This window comes from Impatiens glandulifera, chromosome 7, assembly GCF_907164915.1.
Source record: "Impatiens glandulifera chromosome 7, dImpGla2.1, whole genome shotgun sequence".
Lineage (NCBI taxonomy): Eukaryota > Viridiplantae > Streptophyta > Magnoliopsida > Ericales > Balsaminaceae > Impatiens > Impatiens glandulifera.
The window spans coordinates 41,245,070-41,265,286 of record NC_061868.1 but is presented as its reverse complement, the minus strand read 5'-3'; the positions used below and the strand labels follow the sequence as shown (position 1 = coordinate 41,265,286).

General features: G+C 27.7%; 2 protein-coding genes across 2 annotated transcripts; one reads left to right on the top strand and one right to left on the bottom strand.

The window, feature by feature from the left end:
• Positions 1-5,062: 5,062 nt before the first annotated feature.
• On the top strand, positions 5,063-6,528 carry LOC124909918 (ring-infected erythrocyte surface antigen-like). The gene is made up of 5 exons (XM_047450547.1): positions 5,063-5,332; positions 5,506-5,571; positions 5,659-5,754; positions 6,111-6,191; positions 6,298-6,528. The coding sequence occupies exons 1-5, from the start codon at positions 5,063-5,065 to the stop codon at positions 6,526-6,528; spliced, it is 744 nt and encodes a 247-aa protein (XP_047306503.1).
• A 5,188-nt stretch (positions 6,529-11,716) lies between these two features.
• Positions 11,717-13,470, bottom strand: LOC124909917 (peroxidase 43-like). Its single transcript, XM_047450546.1, has 4 exons — positions 13,279-13,470; positions 13,026-13,208; positions 12,782-12,947; positions 11,717-12,135 (listed from the first exon to the last, which is right to left on the bottom strand). The coding sequence occupies exons 1-4, from the start codon at positions 13,468-13,470 to the stop codon at positions 11,717-11,719; spliced, it is 960 nt and encodes a 319-aa protein (XP_047306502.1).
• Between the last annotated feature and the right edge of the window lie 6,747 nt (positions 13,471-20,217).

The window sequence follows — 20,217 nt, the reverse complement described above, 5'->3', positions numbered from 1 at the left end:
TGAAGATCCACCGTCCACTTGTTACAAACGCCAAATAATTTTTTAACTATTTTTATTATTGTATTAATTTTTATCTTTCAGGTTTTGAAAAAAAAAATACAATTTTATCATATTTCTTCTATTTCTTTTCTTACTATATTTAATAATGTTTATGTGCATTAAATGTAGTTAGTTGATAATTTTAGTGTTCTTACAAAATTATAACAATCAATATTTTATAAATTGAAAAATTTTGTTAAGAAAATTACAAATTATTATTCTCACCCATTTTTTTTTAGATTAGGTTAAAACCGACAAAAAAAAATAAATAAGAAGAAAATTTAAATTAAGTTATGCTTGGATCGAAATTAAGTAAAAAAAATTGAATTAACAATGTTTAATTTTTTTCTTATAGTATTTTTCTAATTAAATTATTTTGTGTTAAATGTTACCAATCACACAATGAAAATAGATTAAATATATATCTTGTTGAAATAGATCTATACTTTGAAATTGAGTCTATTATTTTAACTTAAAAATTATTATAAATTAATTATAATTCGTTTTTACATTAATGGTCAAATAGTGAAAATTAACCATTAACAAAGTAATATGTCAGTCAAGTGTACAGATTTCAAAGTTGAAAACCATATATTATTTTAGTTTGGTAAGGAATTTATTTTACTAATGCTGTTATTTTTTATATAATAGTATCATAAAAATATATATATACAAGCTATGAACTATTTAAAAATTTCAATCTTACAAATTCATATTCAAATAAAATTACAAATTGTGTTTACTAATGAAAAGTATAATGCAAACTTTTGAATTGATTTAAAAACAGTTATAAATCTACTGAGATTATAAAATTTTCTTAAATTTTAATTACATTTTAACGAAAACGAAAAAATCAGACCTGAACCGAACAAGAAACGTGTTAAAGTCCTCTAACTTTGGATTCAGGTCGAAATCCGATCATCCCATTTCGATCCATACACAATTGTGGAAGTATATATATATATATATATTTAGGAAGTAAAAAAATGAATATCTAACCTGAACTCATAATACTGAGTTAATGCATCATAAAAATATTTAAAATGTACCGAAAATCACATGAAAAAAAAACTTATAAATTAAAATAACTAAATGCTTAATAAATATTTTTATTCCCAAACAAATTAAAGAACAATTTAGGGCCACCAAATTATTGACAAACTAAAAGTTGGTCACCAAAGTTGCATAATTTTTTATTTTTTACTAAAATTTCATATTTCAATCAAAATCCTGTTCAACAACAATTTTTTTTTATAAAATAAATCCCCACAAATTAGTAAATTAAAATACAATACAAATTAGTAATTAGATTATCCTCCTTATAAATTCTTGAAAAATTTTTAAATAAAATAACCTGCCAGAGAAATCTAACTCTTTATCAAAGTCGTGATCTATATCTTATTATGTACAGTAATTAAATGAATCTTGCGAAAACTTCTGGATAAATATTAAAAATATGTTAATTTCTCATTCTCAACTGAATCATTTCCACTTATAAAAATTGAGTTTTTTTACCATAAAAAATATATTGTAGATGTTAAAAAAAGTCTACAGCAATAATAGATAGATGATGATTTATTATAACAACTATTTTCATTATAAAAACAAAAATATCAGCATATTTTTCATATTTTAACACTCTTTATGGTTGTTTGGTTAGAAAAGTCTTATTGAGATTGAGATTATATCATCAATCATCTAGCATATCTATGTATAATTTTATACACTTGTATTCTCAAGAATTTTAGAGTTACTTTTGATTTAACTTATTTCTAAATTATATTGAAGCCATAGGGACCTATTTAACATTTTATACAAGAATACAAAACAACCCTTCTTGCATACTGGCATGGGCTCCTTCCTTTAATTTTTAAGGTTAAGTTCATCACAAGAAACATAGTGCTTAAATCTAACCAAACAAAACAACAATAATTGAAAGGACAAAGGGAAGAAATTAAGGAAAGAAAACAACAACAATAATGAGAAAGAACCACAATCTTCTCCTCCCAAAATAACCATTAAATGTCTAATTTTGTAAAAGAGATCCAACACATTCCAAGGCAACTAACTATGTGTTAATTTTGATGTAGGTAATGGAGTTAAGAAGATTGTTTTTAATTATATGATTGATCTTCCTTTGTTATCGATCGATAATGCATCAACTTTCCGTAATGTAGTTTTAAGTAATAGTTGGATATATTTCCTTTCATTTGTCTTTATCCCTAACATTATCGTATTTTGCCCCCAATAATTAAAAAAAACATTTAACTATTAGATTCAATTGATCATTTTTTTATAAAACAAAAGTTTGAAATTGCATAGAATGAAAAAAGTTGTCAATTACCAACAAAAGAATATCCACTCTAAAGTTAAAAATGTTAATTTTGATTTTATGGTATGAGTTTACAATTTGTTTCAATCTATTACATAAATTGAATGTTGATGGGTTTCAAATTTAAAAATAAATAGAAAAGGAAAATGATAATTTACCTTCTATAGACATGAATGATTATATATTTAGTGAGATTTATTGGTTCCCTAAAATCATGTTTTGCACCCAATTTAAGGTATTCTTAGATGAAATATGAGATTTTTGATATTTTTAACAAAATCTAGTTTATTTAATTACTTTAGTGTATTAATTATCTTAAACAATACTATTTTTTATTGAGCTTGTATACATATTAATTATCTTTATTTGAGACTTAAAATAATATTTGAAAATAAATATGTTTTGTTTGTGTATTTTTTAATTTTAAATTATCTATAATAAGTATTAAAACTATCTATAATTATTATTTTCAAATTTAATTAAGACACTTATATATAAGAAAAAATACTTTAAAAAATATTTTATTTTTAAAATGGGTCCCATAAAAGGACTCAATAAAAATAAAGTTGTGAGTGATCAATTTCTTTAGAACCACTTCACTTCATTTGGGAAATTGGATGAAATATTGGCCCTTAGAGTCTAAATCCAAAAAAAGACCCGCCTGATAAACTTTGCAAAAATAGTTTTTTTTCTCTGTGAAATATCTGTATTGTCCCTCGCGCGTTCACTTTATCGCTCATTTACGTGAAATACCACTATCTCATTTTCATCTAAATCGAGTCTTTGAACTCACGCTATTTAGATGAAAGTGAGAGAGTGATATTTCGCGTCTTTCATCGTATATATACTATATTTGCCCCCTCATTTTAAAAAAACTCTTTCCTTTTTCGATTCTCGACTCTTTTACTTTCCATTCACAAATCTCCAACTTTCATCTTTGTATTTACAACTCTCATCATCATTCAACTTCGTTCAACATCATCGATCAACTATCATCATCGTTCGTCGTTCGTCTCTTCGATCATATATTCAGGTGAGTTTAGGGTTTAGGTTTAATCTGTAATGTTCTCATTATTCTACGGTTTATATTGATGGATATTGATGTATAATCCTTAACTTTTAGGGTTTATGTAGCTTTTAGAGTTTATATAGCTTTTAGGGATTATGTGTGTATATGATGTTGCTATCTAATGTTCTTCACTCACTAGTATTATATCAGTGTTCTTATTCTGCATACATGCATGGTTTAGGGTTTTTAATAACCGTGAATTGTTATTTCACGAGCATTGTACTTATATGTTGCTTTCCTCGTGTATTCTTTGATGTTGCTTACTTGAGTTGTTACGTTCTATAGTTTAGGTAATTATAATGTTCTGGAATTGCTTACTCCAATATTGTTCATTTTTTTGTAGATGGAGTCCACCATAATTCTTGAGTTTGCTGGTAGGGTCTCATGGAAAAATAATATCTCAAACATTTCCACCAAGTTTGCTACAATGAATCTAATGGAAAGGGTAGAACAAACACAATTCCAATTCTTATTCAAAAGACCCACGTTACTGCATTTTTCAGGAACGATAATACATCAAATGCTCCCCAGGAAGAGCAGCTCAAATTCTTTGGAGATGAAGTTCCTCGTGAATGGAGAGGAGTTGTTCTTCGAGATGAAGAAGTTTGTGTTGGTCACGGGCCTCAATTTTGGGAGATTCCCTACGGTGAAAACCATTTTCAATCAAGTTGAAGAATGTCCGCCTTTGGTTGTCAAATATTTTAAAAGTAACATGATTGTTAGAACAAGAGACCTTCACTCAAAATTTGTGTCCTGCTCTAATAAAGAAGATGCATAGAAATTGGGGTTGGTATACCTGGTTTGTCAATATCTCTTCGCCCTTGACCCAAAGAGGATAATAAATATCAAACTCCTCAACAAGGTCGAGGACATTGACACTTTCCTCCAATTTCCATGGGGAAAGTTGTCCTTTAGAGTAACCATAAAGGGTTTGAACAACGATCTGGAACACTACAGGTCGCTATATCTGAAGAAAATAATGGGGAAGAAGAACAAAGACAAGAATGTTGATATTTCTTATACCGTATATGGGTTCGCACTAGCCTTACAAGTGTGGACCTATGAGGTTATCAAAACGTTTGTCCTAAACTTGCAAGGAATATGATGCTTCAAGCACATGATTCTATCTGCCTAAAGATAGTACAATACAAATTCAACAGGAAGAGCACTACCTCTAATCTTCACACTGCCCTACAAGGAAAAATTGTCAAGAAGATGGAATTGTTTGAAGACGAGAAGATCTTATATGCTGGGATGACTTTGAAGATATGAGAGGTAATTTTTATGATTGTTTTTTTGAACTTGATTGCAGAAAAAGGAAATTTGGAGATATTGAAGATGTAGTTCCTTCTAAACCTGATATGAGGAAGAAAAGACAAATTACTCAATATGTTCTTGCCAAACCTTCCATGAGTAGAAGAACCCGCATCCCTACCCCCAACAACTCTTATTCTGTCAAGAGCGCCACGAGTAGAAAAGATGATAATTCCTCTCAAATGACTTCAGCATCAATAGATCCCCATGATGATGATGACCCTCAAATGACTCCAACAGCAACAACTCCCTAGGATAGATGTAGATTGGATCAACTAACGAAGGAACTAAATGAACTAAAAACTGAAATGAGAACTGAAATAAATCTCATAAAAGATATGTTAAACCAACTACAAGAACAATTTGACATATTATCAGCCACACTAGGGGAGGAACAAAGAATGAGAAGATTGAATGAGGAATATGTGGATGTGCTTGTGGAGAAAAAGAAGGTGAATGAGGAAGACAAGGATGAGGAAGATTTGGAGGAGATGAATGAGGAAGATTTGGAGAAGGTGAATGAGGAAGACCAGGATGAGGAAGATTTGGAGGAGATGAATGAGAAAGATTTGGAGAAGGTGAATGAGAAGACAACGATGAGAAAGATTTGGAGGAAATGAATGAGAAAATTTTGAGAAAGTGAATGTGTTGATTGAGGACCTGGTGAATGATAATATTGAGGTATGTCTAATTCGATCATTTAATGTATTTCGAGCATTTGATGTAATGCGAGCATTTGGTCTTTTTTTAGGATGGTCTTGTGGAGAAGAAGAATGAGGATGTGCTGGTGCAAAAGGAAGACAAGCAGAAGAATGAGGTGTGTCTATTTTGAGCATTTGGTCTATTTTGAGCAATTGATGTAATTTCAATCATTTTGTCTTTTTTTTAGGATGGGCTTGTGAAGGAGAAGAAGAATGAAAAAGACATTGATGGGCTTATGGAGGAGAAGTTAAATAAGTATGTGGTGGAGGATGATGTGCTGGTGAATGAGAATATTGAGGTATGTCTATTTCAAGCATTTGATGTATTTCGAGCATTTTGTCTTTTTTTTAGGATGAGCTTGTGGAGGAGAAGAAGAATAAAAAAGACATTGACGTGGTGGAGGATGATGTGCTTGTGAATGAGAATATTAAGGTAGGTCTATTTCGAGCATTTAATGTATTTGGAGCATTTGATGTATTTCGAGCATTTGATGTATTTCGAACATTTTTTCTTTTTTTTAGGATGAGCTTGTGGAGGAGAAGGAGAATGAAAAAGACATTGATGTGGTGGAGGATGATGTGCTAGTGAATGAGAATATTGATGTATGTCTATTTCGAGCATTTGATGTATTTCGAGCATTCTTTCTTATTTTAGGTTGAGCTTGTGGAGAAGAAGGAGAATGAAAAAGACATTGATGTGGTGGAGGATGATGTGTCAGTGAATGAGAATATTGAGGTATGTCTATTTTGAGAATTTGATGTATTTCAAGCATTCTGTCTTTTTTTTAGGATGAGCTTGTGTAGGAGAAGAATAATGAAAAAATAATGTGGTCAATGAGAAGAATGATGATGTGTTTGTACATAATTTGGAGAAGAAGGAAGACATGCAAAATGTGCAAAAGGTGGAGGAGGATTTGTTTGTGGAGAAGATTGAGAAGAATGAAGACAAGGTGCAAAATAAGAAGGTGGTGCAGAATAAGAAGATGATGCATAAGAAGAAGGTGAAGGTGGAAGATAATGTGTTTGTGGAAAAGAAGGAAGACAAGGTGGTGCAGAAGAAGAAGTTGGTGTAGAAGAAGTTGGTGTAGAAGAAATTAGTGCAGAAGAAGGTGGAGAATGATGTGTTTGTGGATGAGAAGGAAGACAAGGTGTAGAAGAAGGACAAGTAGAAGGTGGAGAAGGATGTGGTGCTATTGGACGATGCAACTCATGTCCAATTTTTAAGATAAAAAGGTTGAGGTCGAAAGTACTACTTAGTCCCTACATCGACCTTGGTCGAATAAAAATGAGGGTCAAAGATCCAATCATTGTCGATCCTTGGAAAAATTTGATCCGAAACTATAGAAAGAGTTGATGACAGAGTTGTGGAAAAAAAAGTAAATGTAAACTGGAGCTTTGTATTGGCACTGTAGACTTTAAATTCTTTGATACAATATTGAGGACAACTATGTGGCTAACTGATTTTGAGATCAATGTCGGATGTGCTCTACTAAGAAAAAGAGCAATCACCTACCCTAAGACGTACACGAAGATTTTCACCATAGCAGATTGTCATCTCGCCCCTATGTTTAAGTCACACTATAAAAAATTTGTTATTGATTCTGCTGATGCTGATGTTGATAAGCCAGGAGACCATGATTTTGATTGGGCATTTTATGAGTACTACTGGGGTAAGAAAAAGACATATGCTCACATAGAGCATTGTTGATGACATTTATTTCCCTCTCAACCTCGACTTGAAGCACTGGGTACTGTGTGTTCTACGAATGAAAGAATGGAGAGTTGACGTTTATGATTGCGATCAGTCTATTTTCAATGAAGACAATTTTGCAGAATTCATGATACCCATGTGTCAAATATTGTCGCTCTTTCTTCATAAAGCAATGTCTCTAGTTCAAATTTCCAAGTATCCTAACATGACAACAGAGACTTTAACATTTCGTAGAATCCCACATCTAGAAGTACCAAAAGTAACAATAAGTGGGGCTGTAGTGTTTTTGTATTAATGTATATATAATACCTGACTGCTAAACTTGGTCTAGAAAATTGCATATCAGATAAGATGAAATTTTATAGAGAAAAGTGGGCAGTCAGGTTGTTCCACCAAATTTTAGAGCCATGAAGTATTATTCTTGTAATATTTTAGAGCTATGTGATGATAGTTGTAATATGTTGAAACAAATCACATTATTTTTGTAACATGTTGTTCCTCACACAAATCTATTTTATGGTTTATCATCATTAATTATGTAATACTGAATATTATGGGTGTATTTCGAGCATTAGTTATGTAATACTGAATATTATGAGTCTAATTCGAGCATTTGATGTATTTCAAGCATATGGCCTAATTCGAGCATTTGATGTATTTCGAGCATTTGATGTTACTAGCAACCTAATCACTTCAGCTTGGTTGGAACCTAATCCTATGAACTCAAGCACTGCTTGGATTGGTACTAGCAACCCAAGAAGCACTACTAAATTGGGTAATAGGAATCCAATCATCATCCCCTCATTCAGACGCAAACATGGTTCATCTTTAATGTCATTTTCAGTTTCAAAGACAACCTCCCACTGCTTTGGGAATACGTCAAGATCATCAATTTCTGGAACCACTACACTTTCTTGAGTTTGGTTTGTTGGATTTCTAGGTAGTGAATTCTCTAATAAGGATACACACAATAGAGTGCGGTTGTGGACTAAAACTGGTTCATGTAAAAAGAAATTCACATCCACATCGTTTTTTATATCAGTTATATAAGAAAATTTGACATTTATGTTCGGAGTATATACTTGGCTTGAAGAAATAAATCATATCTAGATTTATCAACATCAGTAACAGAATAGATTAGATCAACTAATTAGGCATAAGTGAATTTCAGGGAACATTCAAACATCTGTTTGACTTTACAGAAAAATGAGTAACATCATCCGTAGTTTTCCACTCTCCATCAAAATAAAGAATTACTTGAGCTGCAATTGAAAACAGTTCAACAACATTACAAGAATTACGCGTATTGTAATGTTCTTTTGTTGCCTCACTCACGATTTTTACTTACTTCGGTTGTTGCTTTTTGAAGATGGTGTGAACCATAACCGATGATGAGTTTGCTGGTAGAGTTTCAGGAAATCCAATGCAACAACTTTTCCAGAAGTTTGTTGCAATGGATCTAATGGGATAGGAGCCCCCTATCCAATAGGTCCATTGAAAAAACTTGTGAACATTTCTTGGTACATTGTATTTCCATGAAACATACCAGCAAACTTCTCCTTAGTGAGTATTTCACGTGAGTGAGAAACAATACTCGTGAGTGAGCAAAATACGCGTGAGTCACATCTGTCTTTGTTCATACAACATAGTATTCATTCACATTCATTCAGGAGTCATCGAAGCACTAACTAAGAATACAATCTAGCTATATTATATTATAACCAACCTAGTGTTCATAATCACTACATAACATAAAATAAACATACCCATTTTGAGAACGAAGAGTAGTGGGTCTTCAAACGGAGAGGTCGTGGTCGTGGTCGTGGTCGTGGTCGTAGTCGTCGTCATCTGCTACTCGTAGTCGTCATCAACATAGTATTATATAAGGGAGTAGGGTTTGAGAGTAAAGTCGGAGAGAGAGTCGAGAGTCGTGAAATGAAATGTTTTTTTAATTAGGACAAAATAATATATATATATATATATATATACGATGAAAGATGCGAAATACCACTCTCTCACTTTCATCTAAATATCGTGAGTTCAAAAACTCGATTTAGATGAAAGTGAGAAAGTGGTATTTCGAGTCTTTCCATTAACGTGAAATACCACTCTCTCACTTTCATCTAAATCGCGTGAGTTCAAAGACTCAATTTAGATGAAAGTGAGATAATGATATTTCGCGTAAATAAGTGGGCGTGCAAGGAGTAATACGAACATTTCGCAGGACGAAAAAACCTTTTTTGCAAAATTTATAAGACGAGATCCTGTTTTAGATTTAGACCTCTTATGAAGCCATTTCATCAAATTTTCCATCCATTCTATTCATGTTGTCACTATATCATGTTTAGAATTTTTTTATATTTTTAACAAATTACCTTCCACTCTATATTTTTATTTAATAATTAATTTATATTAAAAAATATACATATAATTTTAATATTTAAATTGATAAAATAATATTAATAATTAATATAACAATTAAATTTAATATAAAAACTTAATTTTATTTCTTAAATTTATAATAATACTATTTTTTTTTCTCTTATCACATTTTCTTTTATCTTTTTTTATATATTAATTCTCTCAAATTTTCATTGTCTATTATTTTTTATTTTAATTAAAATTTTAAATTATATATATAATAAAAACTTATAAAAAAATAATATATTAATATAATTTATTTTAAAATAAATTATTTAATTTAAGTAATATTTATCAATATTTAAAATAAAATTAATGAAAAAATCATATTATTTTAAATAAAAATATTAAGTTTATAAATATATAATTAAATATAGAGTTATATATAATTCTTATTAAAAAATTAAAGTTATTAATATTATATATATATATATAACATATATATAATATTAATTATTATTATTATAAATAAATAAATAAATAAGTGTATGAATTTAATCAAACATACAAATTATTAAAATAAACTAATATTATTGATGAGTCAAGGTGAAAAGTAAATTTCTCTCTTCTCTTTTATTTTATTTTTATTGTTTTAATTTCAAAACTCTAATCCCAAAATCCAAAATTCCAATCCTTAAACCCAAAATATCCAAACTCAACTAGTCTAAAACTTAAAATCTAAACTATAAACCTTTCAAAACAAAAAATTATAGTCATAACAAAATAAAAAATAATAGTAATAAGTAAAAAAAAAGAATGGTGAAGAGAAAGAGAGGACTGAAAATTTTGAGAAACACTGGAGGAGAGAGGAGAGAAAAAGTAATAGTTTAATTAACCGTTTTTAAATACTAACTCAAACTACAAACTAAGGCTACTTTTATTGTGGGTTGACTAGATAAGTCCTTAGATTTTTAAGGTAACTAAAATAATTTATCATAAATTAAGCTAATTTTATTTGTTGACTAGTTATTTATATTACATTATATTAAAGCAGTAATATTGTTGCATCTGAATTCTCAAACATCTTATATTAATACACATGTATCAACACACCGTGGTTATATTCAGTCTCATAGAACATCAAAAAGTAAGTAAAGAATCCAAAAAGAATACAAAACTCACAATGCCGAAGCATCATCAGAACAAGAACAAAAAACGTAAGCCTCCTCCGGTCATCATTCATGAGTGTCCTCCCGAGGTTATTGAGGTCACTAAAGAGAATTTCGCAGATATGGTCCAAAAGTACACTGCTATGGAAAACAACACATCATTGGGATCAAAATCATTGGCTTTATCAAATCCTTCTTCTCATCCCATTCATGATGTGAGGTTATCTAATCGTAATGCGACGATATCAGGAGTTAGTTGTTCTACTAATGTAAACGGTAATTGGTTAGATATATTTGATTATTTAGTTTTATAATGATTTAACAATAACTTTTTTCATTTATCTTACTTTACATCGTCACCAGAAAAATCACAAGATTCGAGTCTTGTTGGGATGATATCAAGAGTTGTTGGTACCGGTCCTCCTCTACCACCCTCACACAAGACGACAATTTATGGTTCATCATCCAGCACTTCACACAAGACGACAGTTTATGGTTCATCATCCGGTACTTCACACAAGACGACAATTTGTGGTTCATCATCCAGCACTGCCAGAATTAATCCTCCAATAGAAGATAATTTTGATATGGAAATGCATGATTTTTTCAACTTTCAAACTCCAGAAGAAATAGCTAAACTTAATAGTATTTGAAAACTCTAAACCTTATTTATTATAGATACAAACAATTCTAGAACTTATTATCTTGCAAACACCCACCTTTTATCACTTTAATTCATTTTGATAATCTCACTTTTTGTTATTAAAATATTCCTATATTCATAATAAATATTTATTTTTTAGTTTTATCTTAGTCTTAAAAAAATCAAGAAAAACAAATATTTAATAACATGCATGTCATGACATGAACTAGACCAATTAAATTATTACCATTTTATGAATAACATTCCTTTCAATATATATATATGACTACATAGATGATCATTATGTATAGATCATCTTGGTAGTCTTTGATCAATTATCAATAATAATTATAATGGGGATTAAAAATAATTAAGTATTAATTAAAGGAATTACATTGCTTTCTTATCTCACCATTTAATCCAGTTTTGACTCCTAACTTCCCCATCTTAACAATGGCGGCTGTAAAATCTTCCATAAATGAAGACGAAGATCCATAAATCAAGCTCGAATACGAATCTATGACCTGTTTGGTTTCACTTTCATCGTATAATCGCGCGTCTGAGGCGATGACGGCGAACCCATTTTGTATGTTTCGAAGTATCTGATCATCCATCACGTGACTGCTCACCATGTCCAACGGGATCCGAGCGTTAACGTCGCCGTTAATTGGGCAGAGAAATTGGAGCTCCGAAAGAAATGCCTTGTTTATACTCGGATCCGGGTCGTTCTTGTTAGTGAAATTGTATAGACGTTTGGGCATGAAGAAACAAGCCGTGGTTCCAATAGAATGCGCACCTAATTAATTAATATATTAGTAATTAGTTTATGGAATCATTAAAAAAAATATATATCTAATTTATAGAAACGCGAATCTATGTTAGGGCTCCAATGGTTCAGCGACCATAAATATATTATTTTTAGATAAAGATTTAATATGACCCATCATTTAAAAAATTCAATTCAATTTAATTTACTATTTGGTTTTCTAATTATTAAAAAATGGACAAATGCCCCTGTCAGAAATAGGATTGAACCGAGGATTCGAGTCATATCATGTGGTTTTGATTATCTAAATCAAGCAGGTTTTTTTCATGAAAGAAGATTTGGCTCGACATGTTTTATAGCACATGATTTTGATTTTCACGATTTAAATCAAACAGGTTTTCATGAAAGAAGATTTGGCTTAACATGTTCTATTCAACCAGGTAAAAAAATAACCTAAATTGATAAAAAAAAAAAACGAAGAAAGCAGAACTAAGTCACGATGATACGAAAATCAAATGAGATCTTGAACGAGGGATATCTATATAGTAAACAAACAAAACCGAAACATTTATTCACTAGTTTTATCCTTCATTTTTTTTTCGTTAATTTTTAATCCCAACTCAAATTTCAATAATTAAACAATAAATAAATAGATGGGTTTAGTAAATTTAATTACCAGAGAGGATGACTAGTTCTTTAGCAGTGAAACCCTTACTGATGAACTTGGACTTGATGCTTTCAATAGATTCATCAACCTCCGGCATGATTCCAGCCAGAGATATATTTGAAACAAGCCCATCTCTTCTTCCCGTTGGAACATCATACCTTACTCCAAATTTACTCTACAAAGAAAAATCATCAAAAATACTAATTAAACTCTTATTTGATGAACTAATTTAATAACAATGTGACAAATTTACCAAGAACAGAGCATCTCTAGCAGCAAGAGCAACAATATCAGCACAAGAAACAATCCCAGGACATTCAGATTCAATCAGAGATTTGGCTATTTGAATCTCATTAAATCCTTCAACACCTTGATGGCCGAATGCATTTTTTTCAGAGTTTATCCCATTATCTATAAGAATTGACCCATCACAACCCTGCAATACATTTTCAATCAAAATCAATCCAATGTTATTATCTCTTATTCAACAAGATTACAATACAAACCTCAACAAAGCAGTCATGGAAATGAAGTCTGAGCAAGATGGCAGCGATTCTATGGTTAGAAATAGATGCATTTCGAACAACATTAGAGACAATGGATTCAGCCATTGGACATGTTGTAGAATAGAATCCCACCCTTAAATTAGTATCTTCTGATTCTGTATTGGAAGCTCCATAACAGTTGTTGATATGCATAGTCACCATTAATAATAACATTGAAGGGTAAATTCTTTTACCCCAACAATAACAATACATGATCATGTTGTTTTTGATTTTGATGATGATGATAATGATGATGCTCAACTCTCAAGAATTACTTAAGTAGTCCTAAGTCAGTAATTAAGTCAAATTGTTTACAGATTCATATAATATGATCTTTTACTTTTAAAGTGATATGGGTGGGTGAAAAAGAATTAGGTAGAAATTAATTAAGACAGATTGTATCAATCTGGATTCTTTATACATGTCAAACCATTTAAAGCAAAAAAAAAAATTTTGACTTGGTGGTTCATAAGTCAATCTTTGCTTTTTTTATTATATATATTGAAAAAGGACTACCTTTTAAATACATACTCAATTTTCAAAGTTATTTTTATTCTCTTGTTTCTGGTATATATAAATAAGCAAAAACTTCAACTTTTCATTAAAAAAAAGTAAAACTATAAATTCAAAGAAAAATATGAAAACAGAAAAATAATTAATCACCTAGAAACTAGAGAAGTTTTTATTATAAAAGAAATGAATGCATTGGAAATGTATATCATTAAAAAAAGAAAAAGAAAAGTGAGTACATATATATGTTCTATAGAGGAATATTAAAATTCCTAAGTTGGCTAATAATGATAGTATTTTGAGCTTTTATTTTACCTCTTCTTTTTCAATAATTTATCTCAAGATGGTAACTTTTATATTGATTTTGCCTCAATGTTGTCCTCTTTTAAAAATGTCATATAAACGGGTTTTATCTTAAAATAAAATAAAATAAACAAATAGCAATCACAAAAAATAATCAAATAACAAAAAAAAAAAAAAAAAAAAAAAAAAAAAAAAAAAAAAAATCACACTTGTATTATTAACTTGTAAGGATTTAAATATTCTGTAAACAACTTCCAGCTAATATAGAATATTAAGGAAATTAATTAATTCAACTAACTAACTAGTCATTAAATGCACATTGCATTAAATGAAATAAAAGTGTAAAAACAACTAATTAAAGACATAGCCTAAACCCTACACCAAATATTTTTCATTCAACACACTCAAGAAAAATTATGGATTGTATTATTTTTTATATAATTTTTTTTTTAGTTTTCACCATTTGATTATGATCTATCTTGATCTTTTATAAATATATTATGAATTGTAATTTTATTTTTATTTTAAATGTATGAATACTTTAATTTTATTATGAGAAATGATTAGGTGAGGGAATTTAGTGAGGGAATTTGGTGAGGGACGTGGCATAATCTTATTCGCTGAAAAAATCAAATAATTTCTCTTTTTTCTCTCTTTCCTCCCACTTTTACATTTTTCAACGAATGAAGGTGTCATTCCCTCACCAAATTTCCTCACTAAATTCTCTCTCTATCACTCCTCTTTTATTATTATTGTTAGGAAGTGAGAACTATCTTTCCCCACATTTTAATTTTATTATTAGAGATATTTTTACTTTTATAATATGATTAGTGAATGAGGTTTAAAGGTGATTATTACTTTATGACTAATTCAAAAAGTTTATTACTCTTCATTAATATTTTTTTCTATTTTCTCTCTATTAATAATTTTTCTCACTTTATCCATTAATTTGTAAATATATCAAATATTTTGTTTGGTTAAGCTACTTATTTATTTATATATTTTGTTATGAATATATAAATCAAATAGAGAAAATAATCTTTTATTAAACAAATTATGAAGTAAAAAAAGTTTGATTTACTATGTTTTAGTCAATTATTTTTAATATTAAATTATATTATTTTTATTGTTAATAATATTTGAGTATGAAAATAAAAAATTAATATTAAGTGATGATTAACTATAATTTGCTATTATATTAGGCTGTTTGATTTGGTAAAAGTACATATTTATCTTATGCATATCTGAACAATATATGAATGTATATTTTTATTTTTATTTTTTTTAATTGTACTCTTTAATTCAATTATATTAACCTAAAATAATAAAGTAATGAGTAAATATTTTAAATTATAATACAATTAATCATTATTTATTTTAATTTCAATCATTATTTTAAAAAGGTTCATTTATATATTAAAAACAATAGAAAATTGTTTGAGCACAACTAGGGATGTTCAACCGGTAATTAACCAGTTAACCGGTTCTGATTAAGTCCAGTTTTACCTTTTATTTTATAAACCAACAGATCAGTATTGGCAACCGGTATAGATTTGAACCGATAATTTTTTTTTTTAAATAAGTATTAAACTTATTAATTAATTATTTTTTCAAAATTCTTGTTTGCGTCGTATTCATCGTTCATTTTTTATTTATGTTATAATATATTATATTATTATTATTATAATATGATATATTATAATGATATTTCATAAATATATTTAAAAATATTATATATTACATAATATATTATAATTATATTTCATAGATATATTTAAAATTGCGTTATAATATATTATATTATTGTAACAATATAATATATTTCAAAAGTCTCTTTTTAAAATTAATAATCATATAAATTAGATTTTTTTTAAAATAATTCTATACAAATTTTAATTTAAAATTTAAAAATAATTATAATATATATATATATATTATTAAATATTATTTATAATATATCTAATATTTATGAAATAACTAATATAAATAATTATTACCAGTTTACTAGTTAAACCATTAAAAAAATAATTTAACCGAAAACTGAACCGTTAAACAGGTAAAAACCGATTAATTAGAACCGTTAGAATCGGTTAATCAATAAACTGGTAAAATTAAACTGGTAAACTATCGGTTTGATTAGGTTATCAGTTTTTCGATCTTTTTGAACAGCCCTAAACATAATTAAGGGTGTTCAACCGGTCGATTTTACCTCTTATTTTATAAACCGATTAACCGACCAATATTGGTATCAATTTGACCGATTTGGGTTCTACTAGTTCCGGTCAATTAACCGGTTTAGCCGTGAACCGATAATTCAATTTTTTAAATTAAGTATTAAACTTATTAAATTAATTTTATTTTCAAAATTTCTGTTTGTGTGTACTTTTATGTTATTCACCCTTTTTATTTATATTAAATTATAATATATTATATTATTGTAACAATATAATATATTTTAAAAGTCTCCATTTTTAAATTAATAATCATTTAAATTAATTTTTTTTAAACAATTATATATAAATTATAATTTAAAATTTAAAAATAACTAATATATACTATTAAATATTATTTATAATATATCTAACATTTACAAAAAAAAAAATAAATAAAAAAAATAACTAATATAAATATATATGATTAAATTATTACTGATTTACTAGTTAAACTGCTAAAAAAGATAGTTTAATCGATAATCGAATTGTTTAATAGGCAAAAAATAGTTAACCGAAACTGTTAGAATCGGGTAATCAATACATCGGCAAGCTAACGGTTCGGTTGGGTTATTGGTTTTTCGTTTTTTTGCACAGCTTTAAGCACAACGATAAAAACATGACATGAAGAAAAAATAAAAAAATAACAAACATAAAAAAATAAAAATAAATAAAAAAACAATTACTCAATAGGTTATCGAGCTCGTATGTCTTCGAGAAGAACAATATATCCCCGATGGACACTATCAGCTTTCCAGAATGAATATCAGAAAGTATCATAATAATAACATTATAAATGATACGCATCGGACATCTACGATCAGTGAAAGTTCGACAATTTCTCTCAAACCAAATAGTCCACCAAAAAATAATTGGAATGATAACCCAATTATGTAGGTCTACCTTATTAGCTGCATCAATCCAAATTTCGTAACAACTACCGAATGACTCAGACATCACCCAATGAATTACAGTGATACTCCATAAAAGACTTCAGATACAATTATCATCGACAATACAAAGGAAGTGAGTTGTCGATTCAACATTCTCGTGACACACACGACAACGACTAACCATAATACAATATTTTTCATGCACATATTATCCGTAAGAAATTTCATCGTGAATAACGTTTTATTCAAAAAATGAGATCTTGAATGGAATTTTTGACTCTTAAAATTCTCCAAACAAAAATTATATGGACCCATCTTAACAAACAACTTGTAACAATGCCCCACATTAAAACTATTCATGTCTTATTCAGACGTAGACACTTGTTTCTATTAAAAAGTAAAAATTCTATTATAAGACGAACTCTCAATCATGTTTAATCTCATTCTATCTAATTCGGCTATCGAAACAATTTGAATCATTTTTATTATTGAAAATATACTTTTCTAAAATTTAATAAATAAGAGAAATTAAATTATTGAGCACAACCATTAATAAATAATTAAAAAAGTTATATATATTTTCTTTACTTTTTTTTATATATATTAAATTACAAAAAATGTAGATATATTCGTTTAAAATTAAAAAAAAATTATATATATACATAAATAACAAACTTAATATATATAATAATAAATTTATTTATAGATCAAAAATATATATAATTTTAAAAACATATTAATATATTAATAATTTTGAAAAAAGTAGTTGTAATAATTTAATAACAAAAAAAATATGAGAAATAAATTACTAAAATATTTTTAACAATAAAAAATTTGATAGAGAATGATGACAATGTAAAATCTAAAATTGAAGAAAAATAATATATATATATATATATATATATATATATATATATATATATATATATATTAAGTAATTTTAAGAAAAATATATATATATATAGAAAATGATGACAATGATATATATATATATATATATTAAGTAATTTTAAGAAAAATAATAAACATAGATAAAATAAAAGAAAAAAATTAGTGGATAAATATGTACAAAATTGTTTCATTTAACCTATGAAATTAAATAAAGTTAAATATTTTTTAATTTTAAATATTTTTTAATTAAATATTTTTTCTCTTCTTACTTTTTTATTAATCATTTTTTTATTAATTAATTAATCAATTTTATTTTTTATTTTTCTCTTTTTTCGTTAATCTATTAATAGGTTAGGATTTGATATTTAATAATTTAAATTTTATTTATTCTTTCTTTATTAATATTGATTATCTTAAAATTGTTAGTCTGTTTTAAAGACTAATACTTGGATATTAGAATGATTTATCTTTTCAATAATAAAATAATAAAAAATCATTTAATTAGATAATAATAGATATTAATTCATCTAACAAAAAAAATATAATAATAAAAATAATACAAAAATAAATAAATAATAGTAGCTTAATGATTTTAACTATTAATTTTTATTTTTATTTATATTAAAAACAAAATATATTACACGTAAAACATAAGTGAACCAAGAACAAAATAGAAATTAATTAATTAATAAATAAAAAGAAAAGAAATTGATTAATTAATTAATAAAAAAATAAATATTTAATTAATAAATATATAATTTTTTTAAAAAAAAAATTGTTTATTAACTAAAGCTAAATGAGTCAATTTTTTTTATTTTTTATAATACATGCATTTAAATGAAGTTAATTAAACTTGTACATTTACATAGGTTAAACTACTATTTTCCTAAAATAAATTAACTAAATTCAACAATGCACATCTTATATGCAAACAAAGAAAATCGTGGGTCCAGGTCGGATCCAGTGGACAATAATAATATATTTGAAGTTAAAGATCCAATTTAATTAACTTTCAATTTTTTTAATTTAAAATATTCTTCCAATTACTAAAATTTTGATAATTCGAACTCATACTACACAATTCAAAAATCGAACCTAAAAAAAATAAGGTGTTGGACTGTCCTTTCAATAAGGGCTAAGACTTTCCCCGGTTTCGTCTCGGACTACATCCAAGTCCAATGTGTTTATAATCGTCTCATAAGTTAGCAGAGCCTCCTCCGTGATCATGTCTTCGACCAACACAACAAAAGTACTTGTCCGGTAATTTGGATGTTCTTTCTCGGAGTATCCGAACCTGATCCAAGAACTCGTCAAAGGGCAATGTCGGATGAGGTTTTCTGTGGGCTGAAGATATGCGGAAGTCGTTGATGGATACGGGTAGTGGGTCGGGTCAAATCGGGTTATGAAACGGTAGAGTAAGGAGCTAGCAAGAATGCTGAAGAATTCTTGGCTGTGGGTATGTTGTTCTGTCTTTTGAAAAGTTTATGTGGATTTATAAAGGTTTAGGGAATAATTGATCTCAATTACCAATTCTTCACTATGATAAAAAAATTTAAAAAAATGTATAAATTATTTGAAGTTGGTTATACTTGTAGGTTGGTTTGTTCATATATATATATTTATAATAAAAACTACTATTAATAAATTAGTTTATTAGATGCCCACAGCAAATTGCAAACCTCCTTAATCTTATGGGCAGATAAGTATTATTCCTTAATTCTATTGGACACATAAAAAGGAAATCATCAGTCACAATAAAAAGTTCATGGAGTAAAAAATCATATTTAATTTCAAACGTTAAAATGAAATCATCAGTAGTCACGACAAGAGAAAATCCATGGAGTAAACACCAAAAAATGAATATTTATGGTGCCTTAAAAACACTTTAATATTTTTAAAAATAATACATAGATGTATAATAGATCAATATAAAATTAACCTAACTTGTTCAAACATTAGTAAAAAAAATATATTTCAATTTGTTTTCAAGGAAATATGTTTTTGAAAGGGCTAGGCATAAAAAATGTTTTTAAGGGGAATGCACCCTAGTGACAAATTATTTAAAACAAAAATACCAAAATTAAGATGTTTTA